This window comes from Macaca mulatta, chromosome 11 (assembly GCF_049350105.2).
Source record: "Macaca mulatta isolate MMU2019108-1 chromosome 11, T2T-MMU8v2.0, whole genome shotgun sequence".
NCBI lineage: Eukaryota > Metazoa > Chordata > Mammalia > Primates > Cercopithecidae > Macaca > Macaca mulatta.
In genome coordinates, this window is record NC_133416.1 from 69,758,574 (window position 1) to 69,775,833 (window position 17,260).

General features: G+C 38.8%; 1 protein-coding gene across 2 annotated transcripts in view; it reads left to right on the plus strand.

Annotated features, from left to right (window-relative positions):
• Positions 1 to 17,260, plus strand: part of MON2 (MON2 homolog, regulator of endosome-to-Golgi trafficking) — a 128,541-nt gene that overhangs the window by 4,922 nt on the left and 106,359 nt on the right. For both annotated transcript variants that reach the window (XM_015152194.3, XM_015152196.3), the window contains exon 2: positions 12,390 to 12,453. In XM_015152194.3, the coding sequence (XP_015007680.2) occupies positions 12,390 to 12,453 (64 nt within the window). The remainder of the gene's footprint in view (positions 1 to 12,389; positions 12,454 to 17,260) is intronic.

Consider the following 17,260-nt stretch of genomic DNA (forward strand, 5'->3'; position numbering starts at 1 on the left):
AGGACAGAAGGGTAAAACTCGTTAGAGGAAGGTCCTTGAGAAAACTGAAGTTTCAGTGGCATAAGTATATGAACGGGATTTCAGTCTGAGAAAGGACACATCATCTTCTGACAGAGGAAGGACAAAGGAAAAACCGGGTTTGAATGTGACAAATTTGACAGAAGGGAGTGACAAGTTGTGGGCAGTTTGGTCTGTGGCCTCTGCTTTCTTGGGAAGATAAGAAACATGCTGCTATAAAGACACATGCACACATAGGTTTATTGTGGCACTATTCACAATAGCAAAGACTTGGAATGAACCCAAATGTCCATCAGTGACAGACTGGATTAAGAAAATGTGGCACATATACACCATGGAATACTATGCAGCCATTAAAAAGGATGAGTTTGTGTCCTTTGTAGGGACATGGATGCAGCTGGAAACCATCATTCTCAGCAAACTGTCGCAAGAACAGAAAACCAAACACCACATGTTCTCACTCATAGGGTGGGAACTGAACAATGAGATCACTTGGACTCGGGAAGGGGAACATCACACACCGGGGCCTATCACGGGGAGGGGGGAGGGGGGAGGGGGGAGGGATTGCATTGGGAGTTATACCTGATGTAAATGACGAGTTGATGGGTGCTGACGAGTTGATGGGTGCAGCACACCAACATGGCACAGGTATACATATGTAACAAACCTGCACGTTATGCACATGTACCCTAGAACTTAAAGTATAATAATAAAAAAAAAAAGAAACAAGCTTGTTACTAGGAATAATTAAGTGATAAAAGAAGTAGGGGGTGGGGTGGGAAGTTTGAGGAGAGCAGTGGATCACTTTGGAGAAGTGGAGGAGAAATTGTCTTGGAACACTTAAGAGTCTTAGCAGGAAGAGTGGTTGAAATGATGGTAGATTGTGAGAGCTAGGTTGGATTCCTAAAGAAGGAAAGCCAATAGTTTTGACTGATTGGACGATCATGGGAAGGTTAAAGGCTAGCAGCAGCTATTTCATCAAAGAGCAGTGGGGTTGGGGAGTGAGAGAGGTAGAAGGATAGGAGTTGGGACAATGGTGGGAATATTGCATTTCAGATTGCCCAGTACTAGAGGATGATGAAGTCCAGGGAATGGGTGGTAGAAGAGTTAAGGGAGAGAAGTTCATTTGAGTTTAGGTGGTCAGAATTACAAAATTGGATAGATTTCTTTTCTCTCTTTTTAAATGATGCAGAATCAGTAAGGGTATAAATAATTCAAAAGTGCAAGTAGTGTTCCCAGGCTATGTACTTTAAGTTTCCTGTTGCCCATTCAGACCTGATAGAAATTGGCTGGCAGAGAAAAGCAAAGGTTTCTTGTGATAGAATGCCTCAGTATCCAGGTGTTTTGGTTTGTTAACTGGCTTAGGGAGACCCCTGGTGAAAGAGATGCCTTCCACTTACTGTGACAGGATTTGCCATTTAATCAGATATTTAGGGACTGTGACTCATGTCATTGGCTCTCCTGTTTGGGTTAACACCTCATTTGCACGACTTATGACAGTGAAGATGAGGGCTGGATAATCTTTACGAGCTTACTTAGGATCTCTTTTGGTTTAGTATTTCATAATGTATTGTAGTTTCTTCCTCTTGACATTGTGTTCTTTCGCCCATAAGCATAATATAATATATTCATGCTTTATATATTGAAATCTATAAACCGAAATAAATGATTACGTTGTGCTTTGGTTACAGAAAAAATAAAAGACATAGTCTCTAACTTATAAACCAAAAAGGAAGACATATTTCAAAATTTGATTTTTCTTTTTTCCTTTATGTAAGTATAGCTGAACATTTTCAGTCATGTATGAAGTAGAAGGTTTTGCTGTTATTGTTATAATTTAACACAAATTTATGAGTCTCCTGAAAAAGCACAGCAGGAACACAGAAATAATTGAGGAATTGCCTTTATTCTCATGAAGTTAAGGTTGAATAAAATGTTGCCTTCCCACTAGGCTTGGAACTTTGCATCCTGAGACTCTAATGCAACATGCCATATTAAATATTTCATTTTATAGATGAGGAAACTGGTTTAGACAGGTTTAGTAATTTGCATAAGGTAGTAAAGCTGGAAAATGGTGGAAATGGTATGTAAGTCCATGTGAATCCATCTCTAACTCCTCTCCTGTTTTCCATTATATCATGCTGCACATGCCTTCACAACTTGCTTGTTTTTGTTATTGTTCCCATTTGTTTACCTTGCTTCATTATTTGTTACTATTGATTATTCTTTCCATCTTGGAAACCTCTAGTTTTCAGTTTTGTAACACTATACTTCCCTGTTTCCCCTCTCAGTATTCCATGTCCTTTTCTTGTTTCGTTTTGTTTCTATTTTTTGAGACAGGGTCTCACTCTGTCACCCAGGTTGGAGTGCAGTGGGCTGTCTTGGCTCACTGCAGCCTCTGCCTCCCAGACTCAAACGATCCTCCCACCTCAGCCTCCTGAGTAGCTGGGACTATAAGCACATGCCACCATGGCTGGCACATTTTTGTATTTTTCCTAGTGACAGGGTTTTGCCATGTTGCCTGGGCTGGTCTCAAACCCCTGAACTCAAGCACTCCACCTGTCTCAGCCTCCCAAAGTGCTGGGATTACAGACCCGAGCCACTGTGCCCAACCATCCTTTTCTTTACATACAAGTGTCTCCCAGGTTCTGTCTTCAGATCTTCCCTTTCTCCATGCTCACCCGCTTGGCATCACCTACTTCTGTTGCCTCTGGCCTTGCTACGATGCTGATGACTCTTAAATCTACTTCACTCATTTGCTGTCTTTACCGAGCATAGATCTGCATTTCCAGTTGCACATCAAACACATCTAGAATGTTTTTTCCATGCATCAGTAGAACTTCTTTTTCTTTTCCTTTGTTTTTGAGATGAAGTCTCACTCTTGTCCCCCAGGCTTAAGTGCAATAGCACGATCTCAGTTCGCTGCAACCTCCGCCTCCTGGATTCAAGCGATTCCACTGCCTCAGCCTCCTGAGTAGCTGGGATTACAGATGCCTGCCACCACTACTGGCTAATTTTTATATTTTCAGTAGAGACGGGTTTCACCATGTTGGCCAGGCTGGTCTTGAACTCCTGACCTCAGGTGATCCGCCCGCCTCGGCCTCCCGAAGTGTTGAGATTACAGTCATGAGCCACCACACCCGGCCTCTTCTTTTTCTTTTCTTTTCTTTTTTTTTTTGAGACGAGTTTCACTGTTGTTGCCCAGGCTGGAGTGCAGTGGCTCAATCTTGGCTCACCGCAACCTCTGCCTCCCGGGTTCAAGCGATTCTCTTGCCTCAGCTTCCTGAGTAGCTGGGATTACAGGCGCCCGCCACCATGCCCGGCTAATTTTGTATTTTTAGTAGAGACAGGGTTTCTCTGTGTTGGTCAGGCTGGTCTCAAACTCCCGACCACAGATTATCTGTCCACCTCGGCCTCTCAAAGTGTTAGGATTACAGGCGTGACCCACTGCGGCTAGCCAGATAGAACTTCCTGTAATTGAACGGGTCTTTTTCTCAAAATGTCATTTTCCCCCTATTTCAGTTGTTTTATTGATGGTATCTAGCACTGTTGCCTACTTTAGTCATATTTGGCTATCTTCTCTCCCTCGTCTCTCTTTATTCACTGTCACCTGTTCCTTCCAGCTCTGTAATTTTTAACGTATTTTTCCTTTTTTCTGTTTTCTCAGCTATTATGCTAATTTCAGATTCTATTAATAACATTATGCCTGACCTTTGACATACACGAATAGCATACATGACTTCAGATCATTCTGTATGTCACCCATACAGAAGCCCACAATGTCTTTTCTACTTATAGGACTCTTTAACATAGCATTTAGTATTCTCTTGATTTTCTCAACCTTCCTTTTTAGCTTCATCACCCCCAAGTCTTCTTCATATGCCTTTATACTTCAGCCCAACTAGGTTACCTACTAGTCTGCAAATAGGTCCTACTGCTTCTGTCTTTCATGTTATGGCTTCTTTGTTTTTTGTTTTGTTTTGTTTTTGGAGACGGAGTCTCTCACTTTTGCCTAGGTTGGAGTGCAGTGGCGTGATCTCAGTTCACTGCAACCCCCACCTCCCAGGTTCAAGCGATTCCCATGCCCCAGCTTCCCAAGTGGCTGGGATTACAGGCGCTCACACCATCATGCCTGGCTAATTTTTATATTTTTGGTAGAGTAATTTGGTACTTTTAGTAATTTTGTGTTTTAGTTTCACCATGTTGGCCAGGCTGGTCATGAACTCCTGAGCTTGTGATCCACCCGCCTCGGTCTCCCAAAGTGCTGGGATTACAGGCGTGAGCCACCACACCCATCCTCCTTTTCTTAAAAATTTAATCTTCAGCCGGGCATGGTGGCTCATGCCTGTAATCCCAGCACTTTGGGAGGCCTCGGCGGGCTGATCACCTGAGGTCAGGAATTCACAACCAGCCTGGCCAACATGGTGAAACCCCATCTCTACTAAAAGTACAAAAATTAGCTGGGCATTATGGTGGACGCCTGTAATCCCAGCTACTCGGGGGGAGGCTGAGGCAGGAGAATCACTTGAACCCGGGAGGCGGAGGTTGCAGTGAGCTGAGATCTCGCCATTGCGCTCCAGCCTGGGCAATGAGAGCGATACTCCACCTCAAAAAAAAAAGAAAAGAAAAGAAAGGAGGGAAAAAGCATACCACCTATGTAGGAATACCATGTATATATTTTTAGCTATATACATGTAATCTGCATTCCAGTCTTTTATTTGATATGTTAAGGAAATTTTGTTTCCTAGAAGCTAGAGATTCTAGAATGGAATGTCATATAGGTATATATTTTTAGAAGTTTTTAGGGTTGTAGAATAATTGAATGTTACAGAAGAAAATCTTGTTAATTTCAATGTAGTATTTGTTTTATGAGGATTTTGTCACCTAAGGGGTGTTCTAGATGTATCAAGTACTCCCAGTGTACACTTCACTTCAGGTCTTTTGATTTTACCTGACATCTAAAATCACAAGTCTTCAGGCAGCTCCATACCTCTCTTGTGTCATTAGTACATTATTTTATCTAAGTTGCCATTAACTTGAATTTCACTTTTTGTTTTTTGAGACACTGTCTCGCTCCATAGCCCAGGCTGGAGTGCAGTGGCATGATCTAGGCTTACTGCAACCTGTGCCTCCTAAGCTCAAGCGATTCTCTTGCCTCAGCCTCCTGAGTAGCTGGTATTACAGGTGCACACCTCTACTGCCTGGCTACTTTTTGTATTTTTAGTAGAGACGGGGTTTCACCATGTTGACCAGGCTGGTCTTGAATGCCTGACCTCAAATGATCCACCCGCCTTGGCCTCCCAAAGTGTTGGGATTACAGGCATGAGCCATCATGCCCAGCCTCACATTTCTTCTTTAGCTCTTGTTTCATACTGTGTCCTGTGGATAAATAATTTGGACCTTTGGTAAATTGGCCTTAATATAGCCTACTGTCCCGGCCATTTGGGAGGCTGGGGCAGGAGGATTGGTTGAGCCCAGGAATTCAATGCTGCAGTGAGTTATGAAGGCGTCACTGTACTGGGTAGGTCCATGGTTTGTTTTTTCCTTTTAAAAGATGTCCTTACACTTCTGTTGACAGAGTGATGCCCTGTCTCAAGAACGAAAACAAGCAGAACAGTAACTTTTGTGAAAAAAAACTAACCTTTTAAATAACTTTTTTTCTGTGTGTAAATCTGTACATAGTGTTGATGGTGGACATGTGTTAATTCCTTTGCTACCATCCATTCCCTTTTGCTTCTTTCAGTGGTAGGCTGTGTTCTTCTCTCATTTCAACCCTTTGGATTCTCATTCCTAACTCCAGGGTACCATGATTAACTTAATCTACTTTACTTTTATTTATTTATTTTGAGACAGGGTCTTTCTCTGTCGCTTAGGCCAAAGTGTGGCAGTGCAATCACAACTCGCTGTAGCCTCGACCTCCTGAGCTCCCACCTCAGCCTCTCGAGTAGCTGGTACTACTGACTCACACCAGCACGTTTGCCTGATTTTTTTTTTTTTTTTTTTTTTTTTTTTGTAGAGACAGGATCTCCCTATGTTGCCCAGGCTGGTCATGAGCTCTGAGGCTCAAGCGATCCTCTCGCCGTGACCTCCCAAAGTGCTGGGATTACAGGCGTGAGCCACCACTTCTGGCCTAGATTAGTCTACTTTAAATCCTCCTAACTGCTCCCCACCTCATCTCCATTCCTGCGCAAGTTACATAATGCTAGTGAGTGCTTCTGGGAAAGAAAAGCTTTCTCTTTCTTTCTCTAGAGCTACTGAAAGAGACCCTTTCTCTCCTTCAAAATGGTGTCATATGAAATTTGAGGTGTGGAATGGCTGCAGCCATTGTTGCCAAGATTGGATGCAGCCTGAGGATGAACCTACTCATGGAACAGGGCAGAACCAAGAGAATGGCAGATAAGTGAAACTGCAACCCTGATGACATTGTAAATCTCTGGATCAGACTTCCTCTGGATGTTTCAATTTGAGACAGTAAAGTCCATCCCTCTCGCTCCCCTTTTTAAGTGAGTTAGAATTGGCATTTGTAGATATAATTTGTGTGTGTGTGTGTGTGTATAAAATACCAACAAGTTTTTTTGGTACATTTAGAACTTTCCATTTCTTCCCTTAGGAACATTTATTATATAACTACTGGATGAAAGGCACTGGCATAGACATTAATAATATAGAGATATGAATGAGATATATTTCTTATCTTTATTATTCTTATAGTGTGAAGAAACAGGCATAATGAGATGAATAAGATAAAGCATTACAGGTACAAGCCATAGACAGTACTAAAGGTAGAAAGGCTTTTCACTAGTTACCATAGAAGAAAGTGATGGAAGAAAAGATTTCCGTCACTGCTTATGACACTAGGAGGGTGACAAAATAAGAAGGACCTGCACCATAAGTCTACAGCTATCTTGTTGTTACTAGTGGTTTAATTTTAGCAGAGCATTATTTGTCATTTAATGAGTACTAATTTGGGTTTGTATTTCATTTGTGAATTTGTTGGCATTATAATGTAAGAGCTCTAAAGAGTATATTCCTGATTGTATTTATATATACATGTAAATTTGTCAGTGACTGGGTAGGTCCATAGTTTGTTTTTTCCTTTTAAAAGATGTCCTTACACTACTGTACTAAATTTTGAGAAACACTAGTAGAAGTGGGCACTAGGGAATCATTGAAGATTGACACAGTGGATGGATGGAGGACAGGATTGTAGGTAGAGACATTTCTTCATTTAGGTTGATAATGAGTGTTTGAATTAAAGTGTGGGAGTGAGATTTGAGAAAAAGGTACAAGATACATTAACCAAAAGACTCTGTGACTGATTAGACTTGTGAGTTGAGGGAAAAAACCCGGGTATCTGGTCAGTGACTGGATAGATGATGCTGCTGGTCAGAAAAATAGAAATTGTAGAAAGAAGTAATAGGTTTCTCTGGCTGAGGTAGGAGTTTGGGGGTAGAAGGAAATGATAACATCTGTTTTCAAAATGTTGAATTTAAGGTGCCTTTTAAACATTTAGGTTAATAATTTCTGTAGTATAGGAGACAGATCAGGAACAGGAATATAATTTAGAAGTCTTCAGCAGTTAGAAAGTAAATGAAACCATGAAATTACAGCCATCCTTTGATATCTGCAGGGAATTGGTTCCAAGAACCCCCGGGAATACCAAAAATCTGAGGATATTCAAGTCCCTGATATGAAATGTTGTAATATTTGCACATAACCTGTGCATATCTTCCCATATAATTTCAGTCATTTCTAGATAATAGCTAATATAGTGTAAATGCTATGTAAATAGTTGTTATACTGTATTTTAAAATGTGTGTGTGTGTGTGTGTGTGTGTGTGTGTGTGTGTGTGTGTGTGTATCCCCCCACCCTGGAATATTTTTGATCTGCAGTTGGTTGAATCTACAGATGCAGAACCAGTGGATACGGAGGGCTGGCTGTATGGTATTACACAGGAAGAGTTTACTGAGTGAGAAATGAGGTCAAGGATACTCTAGGTGGTCTTAGAAAAGCAGTCAGCAAAGGGTTTTGAGAAAAGAAGAAAATGTTTCTTGAGAAGATTAATTTTAAGGTAACATATTAAATGCTGCAGTGTATTTAAGGCTTTGGCATTCTTTCCAACTCATAGATTGTCCTCAGCAATAGATTAGATTACTCACCTTAACCTATATCATTTCTATTCAAGTCTGTAGAACTTTTTCATCTTCTTTTTTTCCTCTTTTTTTGTTTTTGTTTTTTTTTTGCATAAGTATCAATTAAGGGAAAAAAAAACAAAACTGTTTACAATTGATTAGGTTCCCTACAGATATACCTGGTATCTGATCAGAATAGGGAATATTTTTAAAGCAAGAAGCTAACAGTTTCTTTTCACACCTACAGTCCTTGATACATGGAAGGAAATCTGATTGTGAAGACCTCTGTTCATACAGAATACCCTTAAAGGTGTAGGCTAGTCTTATTTCATACCTAAGTGATATACAAGTGTGTCAATAATTGTTAATAGTGACATTTTCCATCAACACAGGGTTCCTATGAGAATAAGATGATACAATTCCAGAGTATTTTGACAGTAGAAACTTGGATGTTAAAAATGAGGAGCTATGAGATATGTCTAATTATATCTAAGGCAACAAACAGTCCTTTTGGCAATTCCTTGAATTTAAGAATGAAAATACTGGTTACATATCTTTTAAGTTACCATTTTGGAACTACTTAAAAAATACTTGACCAGGCGTGGTGGCTCACCCCTATAATCTCAGCACTTTGGGAAGCTGAGACAGGAGGATCGCTTGAACCCAGGAGTTTGAGACCAGCCTAGGCAACACGGGGAGACCCTGTCTCTACAAAAAAAAACCCCAAAAAATTAGCCAGATGTGGTGGTGTGCGCCTGTGGTCCCAAGCTACTCAGGAGGCTGATGTGGATGCATTGCTTGAGCCTAGAGGTCCATGCTGCAGTGATCTGTGATCACGCCATTGCCACGCCAGCCTGGGTGACAGAGTAAGACCTGGTCTCAAAATGAAAAACCAACTTCCTTTTCCTTCTCCTTATTGTGTGTTTGCATAAAGGTATTTATTAGACATGTGCACGCATTCATGGTTCAACTCTTATTCATCTCAGGAAATCAGGACAATGTCTGGCGAATCTGAAATCATTTACTGACGTCTATCATCTAGCATGGTACAGGATGGATTTTGGAAACCATTCAGGTTTGACTGACTAGAATTCAGAAAGTCTGGATAAATTACATTCATATTTATGATGGTTCAATTTAATCAATCTCTGTTTGCACCGAAGCAAAACCACATATTGACTTTGGACCTATGCAAGGTATATAGGGCCATAGTGAGAAAGGGGAGAGGTTAAACTTGAAAATGATGATGGAAGAAATTTCAGTGACCACAGATTAATTTCCACTGCCTCAGTAAGAAATTGATCCAAGATAATTTGAGATGGGGTGTGTGAATGTTACAAAATGCACATAATAATTTCAGTGTTCTATAATTTTTATAGTAGTAAATTTGCTGTGGTTTGTACATCTTCAAGGTATATCAAGAATCTCACCACTTCTTACCATCTCTATCACTAACAATCTTGGGCCAATCCATCATTATCTCTTGCTTGTATTATTGCTGTAGTCTTTTAAATTTTACTGTATATTGGAATCACATGAAGATTTTTTAAAATACTGATGGCTGGCTCCCACCAGCAGTCATTCTGGTTTAACTGGGTTGCAATCGGGACATCAGGACTTATTTAAAAGCTTCCGGTGCTGACGAGTTGATGGGTGCAGCACACCAACATGGCACAAGTATACATATGTAACAAACCTGCACGTTATGCACAGGTACCCTAGAACTTAAAGTATAATAATAATAATAAAAAAAAGCTTCCAGTGTTTCTAATACACAACGCCCAAATAATCAGAACACCAGTAATCTTTCCCTGAAGTAATTCCTTTTGACCGTGTTTTTCTTCTGGTAGATGTATTAATTTAATTTGGGACCTTTCCGTTTTCTAAAGTTTTAGAAATAAGTCCTAGTGTATCCATTAGGCTTCTTAGTTGTGAGCAATGAAAGCTGACTCTGGTGGATTTAAGCAGAAATAAACTTTACTGATAGGATATTGAGTGGTTTACAGAGTTGGTAGAGGGCTTGAACCTAGAAAAAGTACATGAACAAAGGGGAGGCTAAACAACTAGTACCATGGCAAAACTCATGCCAACGCGACCATTACGGCTGTGTCTGCTGAATAATGACTGGATGCTGCTGATTGCACTTCTGGGTGTGCTGGTCACTCCAGTCCACTACTGGTTCTGCTGCCTTCAGAAACTAGATACTGCTTTCACTATTGCTGTCATCAGAAAGAATTCTTTATTGTCTCTGCTCTTTGTTACTAGGCTCCACATTCAAAATTGCTGGTGGGCACATCTCTATGGGTAAGCATAGGCTGCCAGCAGGGCATGTGGAAAACCATCTACATTTTCATTTTTAATAGTGGAAAATAGGCTCTGTTTTGCACCAAAATTTATGAAGTTAGGAATTCTTCAAACACAAGCAGGGGCTTGATATGCTTGGAGCCAACAAAATGACAGAAGTCTACTACACATGGTATATCTTACAATGTGTTCTTTATTTTAGACATCAGTTCGTTGTTTGTCAGACTAACAGGCCAGAGCATACTGGTGTTTTTACATAATTATTTTTAAACCTTTAGAGACTGCTACCACTTGTCCCTTAGCAAGCAGTAAGAGATAAAATAAATGACTAAGTAGCAAGCAAATTAATAAGAAAACTTGTACATATAGCTTCTTATGAGTACGTACTTACTATCTTTGGAGGTATAGATAACAGTGTATGTATAAAATAGCATGTTTCTAAATAATAAAAATGTTCTGAGTTTCTATGATGGAAATAGTATGTCAATATTATGTCTCAGCACTCTTCAATTGAATTATAATGTGGGCTACAGATGTAATACATGTATGTAATTTTTAACTGCATTAAAAAGTAAGAAGAAGCCAAGTGCAATGGCTCATGCTTGTAATCCTAGCACTTTGGGAGGCTGAGGTGGAAGGATCGGTTGAGGCCAGGAGTTCAAGACTAGCCTGGGCAATATAACAAGGCCCTGTCTTTACAAAAAAACTAAAAAATTAGCATATACCTATAGTACCAGCTACTTGGAAGATGGTGGTGGAAGGATCACTTGAGCCCAGCAGTTCGAGGCTACCATAAACCATGACTGTGGCATTGCAGTCCAGGCTGGGCAGTACAGCAAGACCCTGTCCCTAAAAGGGAAAACAAGTAAAAAGAAACACGTTTGATTTTAATAATAATTTAACTTAATAATTTGAAATATTATTTCAACATGTCGTCAGTATAAATATTAAGGGATAGGTTATATTCTTTTAATATTAAGTCTTCAAAACCTAGTATATATTTTACACTTAGAGCATAGCTCAATTCAGACTGGTTACATATCAAGTGCTTAATAGCCGCATGTAGCCAAATGGCTACCAAATTGGACAGTGCAGTTCTGTGGCATTCTGTAAAATACTATGTGACTTGCCAGTACTGCCCGCTAAACATACTATGGTTAATGAAGTGTTTGGTTATTCACTCTCAAAAAAGAAAACAAAGTAGCTTTTAAAATCCAACACAGATCTGGGCATGGTGGCCCACGCCTGTAATCCCAACACTTTGGGAGGCTGAGATGGGTGGATCACTTGAGGTCAGGAGTTCAAGACCAGCCTGGCCACCATGGTGAAACCCTGTCTCTACTAAAAATACAGAAATTAGCTAGGCATGGTGGTGGGTGCCTGTAATCCCAGCTACTTGGGAGGCTGAGGCAGGGGAATGGCTTGAACTAGGGAGGCAGAGGTCGTGGTGAACCAAGATCATGCCATTGGACTCCAGCCTGGGCAACAAGAGCAAAAAACTCCGTCAAAAATAAATAAATAAATAAATAAATCCAACACACTAGTTTTACTTGATTTTTCAGTGTTCTACAATTTTTTTGTGTGTGGTGGAGGGAGAGGAGGCTTGAAATGGGGAAAAGGAGCCTAATTATTTTCAGTAGATTTTGTTTTTGTTTGTTATTTTTATTCTTGGAAAATTTAACTTTGCAGGGGATTGAGAGTGAGGAAGGCAACATGTTGTAGTGCATGCAGAGTTTGCTTGTGAATAATCAAATTAATCATATTTTATTACATTTAACATATATGTCACTACTGGGCTTGGTATCTGATGGTTTGAAAATTAAAAAGGTGGTAGTGACTGTGCTTGATATTTTGTCTATCACATATGACTTATTTTCCATAGATAATTCATTTTGGCAGTAAATTTTGTGTTCTAATTATTTTTATTCTTGCAGGCTGCTGAATCAGGAATAATAAAAGTTAAAACAATTGCTGCACGAAACACCGAAATTTTGGCAGGTAATTTTATGTATTAAAAATTTAATAATAAACAAAAATTTGGCTAATAGTAAAAGTAGAATCTTTATTATAAAAGCCATCAGTTTTCTGTAATATCTCTTCCTTATGACCTAACATATGCTATTCATAATGATACAGAATGGGCAAAAGTCCATAACTTATGAACTGATTGTGTTTCCCAGAGATGAGTGCTATAAAATTCTCTGAAATCAGAAACCTTAACACTACTAACTCCTTAAAGGCAAGAAATTTTTTTCTTACTCATCTTTGCATTCTCCTCCACTTTTTGCTAATCACCTGAGACACATCATAAAAAGCATTCAGTAATATTTGTTCCATTGAATTGAATGAAAGATTGGTTCTCAGTCCACCTTCTATGATGTACTTTCTCTTTAATATAATACAAACAATTCATAACGTAGTCTTCTGTATTTAGTTTACCATATGAATTTTGAGTCTTGGGACTAAGGCAATATGATCATGAAAAAAGAATGAGAGTGAAGTAGAGAAAAGAAAACAAAACTATTTTCTTACCTTCTCTTGATTGAACCCGGTTTTCAAGGAGGAATTTTCAGGAGTTTCTCTTTGGCATCCTTCTTTTCTACACAGTCCACTCCTTTCTCTTCCTTGGTGCCTTTTGTTCTTGCCTCAGTAATGAACATGGAAAAGAGGTAAACTGACTTTTTTTTGTTGTTTTTTTTTTTTTTGAGTCTGTTATATGCAAGGCACTTGTGTTATTCTATCTTACATAACAACCTTGTGGGGAGATATTATCTTATTTGATAGTAGAGCAACTTGAGATGTGAAGAGGTTAAGTTACTTGCCCAAGGTCACCGGAAAAGTGGTGGAACCAGATTAAAATCCAGGAGTGTTCAGGAGCCCATGGTCTTCCTGCTACAGTGTGCTACCATGGTATCACCAGGTTTCCACGTTAGCTACTTACTCCCAAGTATTCCATACGTAACCGGTGCTTGCTTCAGTGATCCTTTAATCTGCATTTCCAGTTCCAGTAGTGCTGTTGATCTCAGCTAATCTATGAGGAAAGTAGTCCTATTAAATTAATTTATACAAAGTCCCAATAGTAAATAATCTCTTTAACTTTCATATATTTTACATTTTTTAAAAGGGATACCAGTAAGTCTGTAACTGGTGGGATTTCAGAGTGTTATGAAATGAAATGAAGATTTTTGGGGGCAGATTAAGGATCGGGGGGCAAGAGTGGATTTCGCTTAGGCTATCCAGCTTTGCTGGAAATTTCCCCTTCGGGTAAGCTCTCCTCAGTTACATCTGTTTCCCACAGCTTTTTCCCTGATTTTGAACAGTCTATCAAAACACCAAATAGTTTTATAACATTATGCACAGAAGTGAATAATGCTCTGTGTGCATTTTGAGAAGGGGTATAGTGAAAGTGGTGGGTAAAGGCAGAGGTGCACATCGTTGGGTTAGGAAGGTTGGCAAGTGGGTTTTTTTTGTTTGTTTTTCTGTTTGTTTTTCCTGAGACTTTTCCTCAGTTTTGATCTTGTCGCCCCTGCTGGAGTGCAATGGTATGATCTCAGCTTACTGCAACCTCTGCTTTCTGGGATCAAGCAATTCTCCTGCCTCAGCCTCCTGAGTAGCTGAGATTTCAGGTGCCCACCACCACATCTGGCTAATTTTTGTATTTTTAGTAGAGACAGGGTTTCCTCATGTTGACCAGGCTGGTCTCGAACTGCTGACCTCATGGTCTTCCCGTCTCGGCCTCTCAAAGTGTTGGGATTACAGGCGGAGCCACTGCGCCTGGCCAGCATGTGGGTTTTAATGGGAGACTTAGGCAGTTAGGCAGATTAGCGACTGTGGGGAAATGGATGTTTAAAGATAAATGATGACCTGGATATTTTTATGTTGGAGACTTACCATAGGCCAATCATATTCGAATATCACTGTAAATATTTGAAATATTTACTGTTGCTAATATCATTGTTGATACCGTGGTAAGTCCTTAATTATTCTCCAATAATACAAATTTTCATTGGTTTTATAGTTTGTGAAAGACTTTTTTTTATTTTTATTTTTATTTTTTATTTATTTATTTTTTGAGACAGAGTCTCGCTCTGCCACCCAGGGTGGAGTACAGTGGCCGGATCTCAGCTCACTGCAAGCTCCGCCTCCTGGGTTCATGCCATTCTCCTGCCTCAGCCTCCTGAGTAGCTGGGACTACAGGCGCCCGCCACCTCGCCCGGCTAGTTTTTTGTATTTTTTAGTAGAGACAGGGTTTCACCGTGTCAGCCAGGATGGTCTCGATCTCCTGACCTCGTGATCCACCCGTCTCGGCCTCCCAAAGTGCTGGGATTACAGGCTTGAGCCACCGCGCCCGGCGAAAGACTTTTTTTTAAAAAATGACTGATTTCCTCAGAAGATCACTGTTATTCCAGCATTCTATCCCACGTAAAATGTCTAATTAATTACTCTTAAGATGAGTAAGAAAAATTTTGACTTAGTTGGTATGATTTAAATATATAGGCAGCTTTTAATTTCATTTTAATTCAATTAGCATTATTCAAATCAAGTTAGAACAGAGCTGTATGCAAATACAATTAATAGTCATGCTTTGATCTTCATAGTATCCAGAGCTATGTACTTGAGGAGGTATATTCGCACTTAAACTTTATCCTAGTATTTTTTATGAAGTATTTAAAATAATACCTAAAAGTTACAGATTAATAGACCACTGTCATCCTGAAAATCAGAGGCTCTTCAAAACAGAGTTTAAATTAGTCAGTATATAGTTTCTAACTTTTTAAAATTTCCTGAGAAGTATTTACTTCTTTATGGTACTTGAGACTATAGGAGACTATACAACTTTTGTGCTTTAATGTATGTCAAAAATACCAAACAATTGAGGAGTCTCAAATGAGATTGGATATTGAAATCTCATATGTCTCTGCATATTCAGAATATATAAAGATTTGTTGTAAGAATGATAACTTTTAATTTGGATCAAGTAGTTTAATTAATGATACTTGGCATAGATTGCTAGTCAACTTTAGTTTTCTTAGATTTATTTTCCAAGGGAATATTATTTATATTTCAGAATAAGTCTTTGCTTTACATCTCCCCTTCTTTTAAGCATCCTCCTTTAATGTTTATTTTTCTTTGTTTTCACTGCCGTCATGAATGCTGACATAAGTGGGAATGCTATGCCAGGTAATGTCAGCATTGATTCAGATGTACAGATCATTATCTCAAAATTTCCATTTTCTTTAAAGATAAAACTTTGAAAATGAGAGATAGCAACATAAAGTTTTCATTTACAAGGCCAAATGCCTTAATCTTACATTTAATATTATATGAATATTATATATTACAAATTGTGTTTATTATCCTAGCTTATAGTATACTAAAAATTCAGAAATTATTTGTTATACAAAAATTACATAATCTGCTTTTTAAATAAATATTTGTAACAAGGAAATCAATGAAGTTGTGGTATATTTTAACATTGTATATTTAGCCCCTACCCCAAGCCATAGTGGTTACATCTACCTGTGGCTACTTTCAGCTGCTGTCAGTATACATAAGGAATTTTTACATAATAATCAGTTGGTGTGACTTTTGTTCTTTTTTCACGTGTTGTTCCCTCATCTTCTTTTTAAAGAGCTCATAGCTAAAAGGTCTTTAAGTAGCAATGAGTAAATATACTTTGGAATTTTTTTCTGATTTTAAAAGGTAATTTATTTGCGTTTAAAATTTAATACATTTATATTTATATATTTAATATATTTAATATCTTTTCTTAATAAATGTGCTTCTGATATTTTACAAACATCTATAGAATATGTCATGTAACATATTCCTAATAAGTAAATAATTATGTAAGAATCATTAGAGGAGATATGAAGATGGGTAATGAAATTCACCTCCAGTCTATATGGAAATACAAGAAATACACTTCAAAGAAATGTTTGTGCCCTTCTTTCTGTTTAGCCTACCTTCTCCTTCATTTGGCTTTTGAAGACCTTTTCTAGAAACTTTTTCTTCTAGATGACACTCCTTGAGGTCAGAGTAACATCTTATTCTGACTTATGTTGCCAGTATTTAGCATCCTACATGGGAAATAGTAAGCCCTCTTTAAATGTAGGCTATGTTTTTCTATGTCTCTTTAATTTTACATGATTTGAGTACGTGAGTTTTATCATCTTAAGTTCATGTCAACCAGATAACAGAAAAATGAAGGAGTCTGACCCTCAGCATAGACTTTTATTAAATTATGTGGTTAATGCCAAGATGGAAGTATAGAGAGGGTTGTTATAGGGACATAGGGAAGGCACCTAACCCAGCCTGGGAATCCGAAGCTGAGTCTGGAAGCCTGAGGAAGACTTAGTCAGGCAAATAAAATATAAAAGTATAAAGTAAAGGGGACTTCTTAAATACATGAGGTTTGTGTATACAACTTGGTGTATTTGGATACACTATTGAGGTGTTGCCTGACTGTAAAGTATGAAGGGGGGGAATGGCTGTCAGGAATTTCATAAGGGCCATTATGTGATATCCTGAGCAGCATGATGAGAAGAGTTTGAGTCAGGGAAGTGACACGTTCATATTCATATTTTAAGTAAATTAGGATAGCAGTGTGGAGGATATATTTCAGTGTATCATCATTTAGGCAGAGATCTTTTGAGAAGCTATTTCTAAAATCCAGGCTAGAAGACATGGGGGGCTGTAAATAATGCCATTTTCAGAAATTGACCTGTTGAGCCAGGGAGATTACATAGTTTATCTGCAGTACAGTGTGCTTTTATTTATTCCTTTTAATTTTTAAAATTTACAT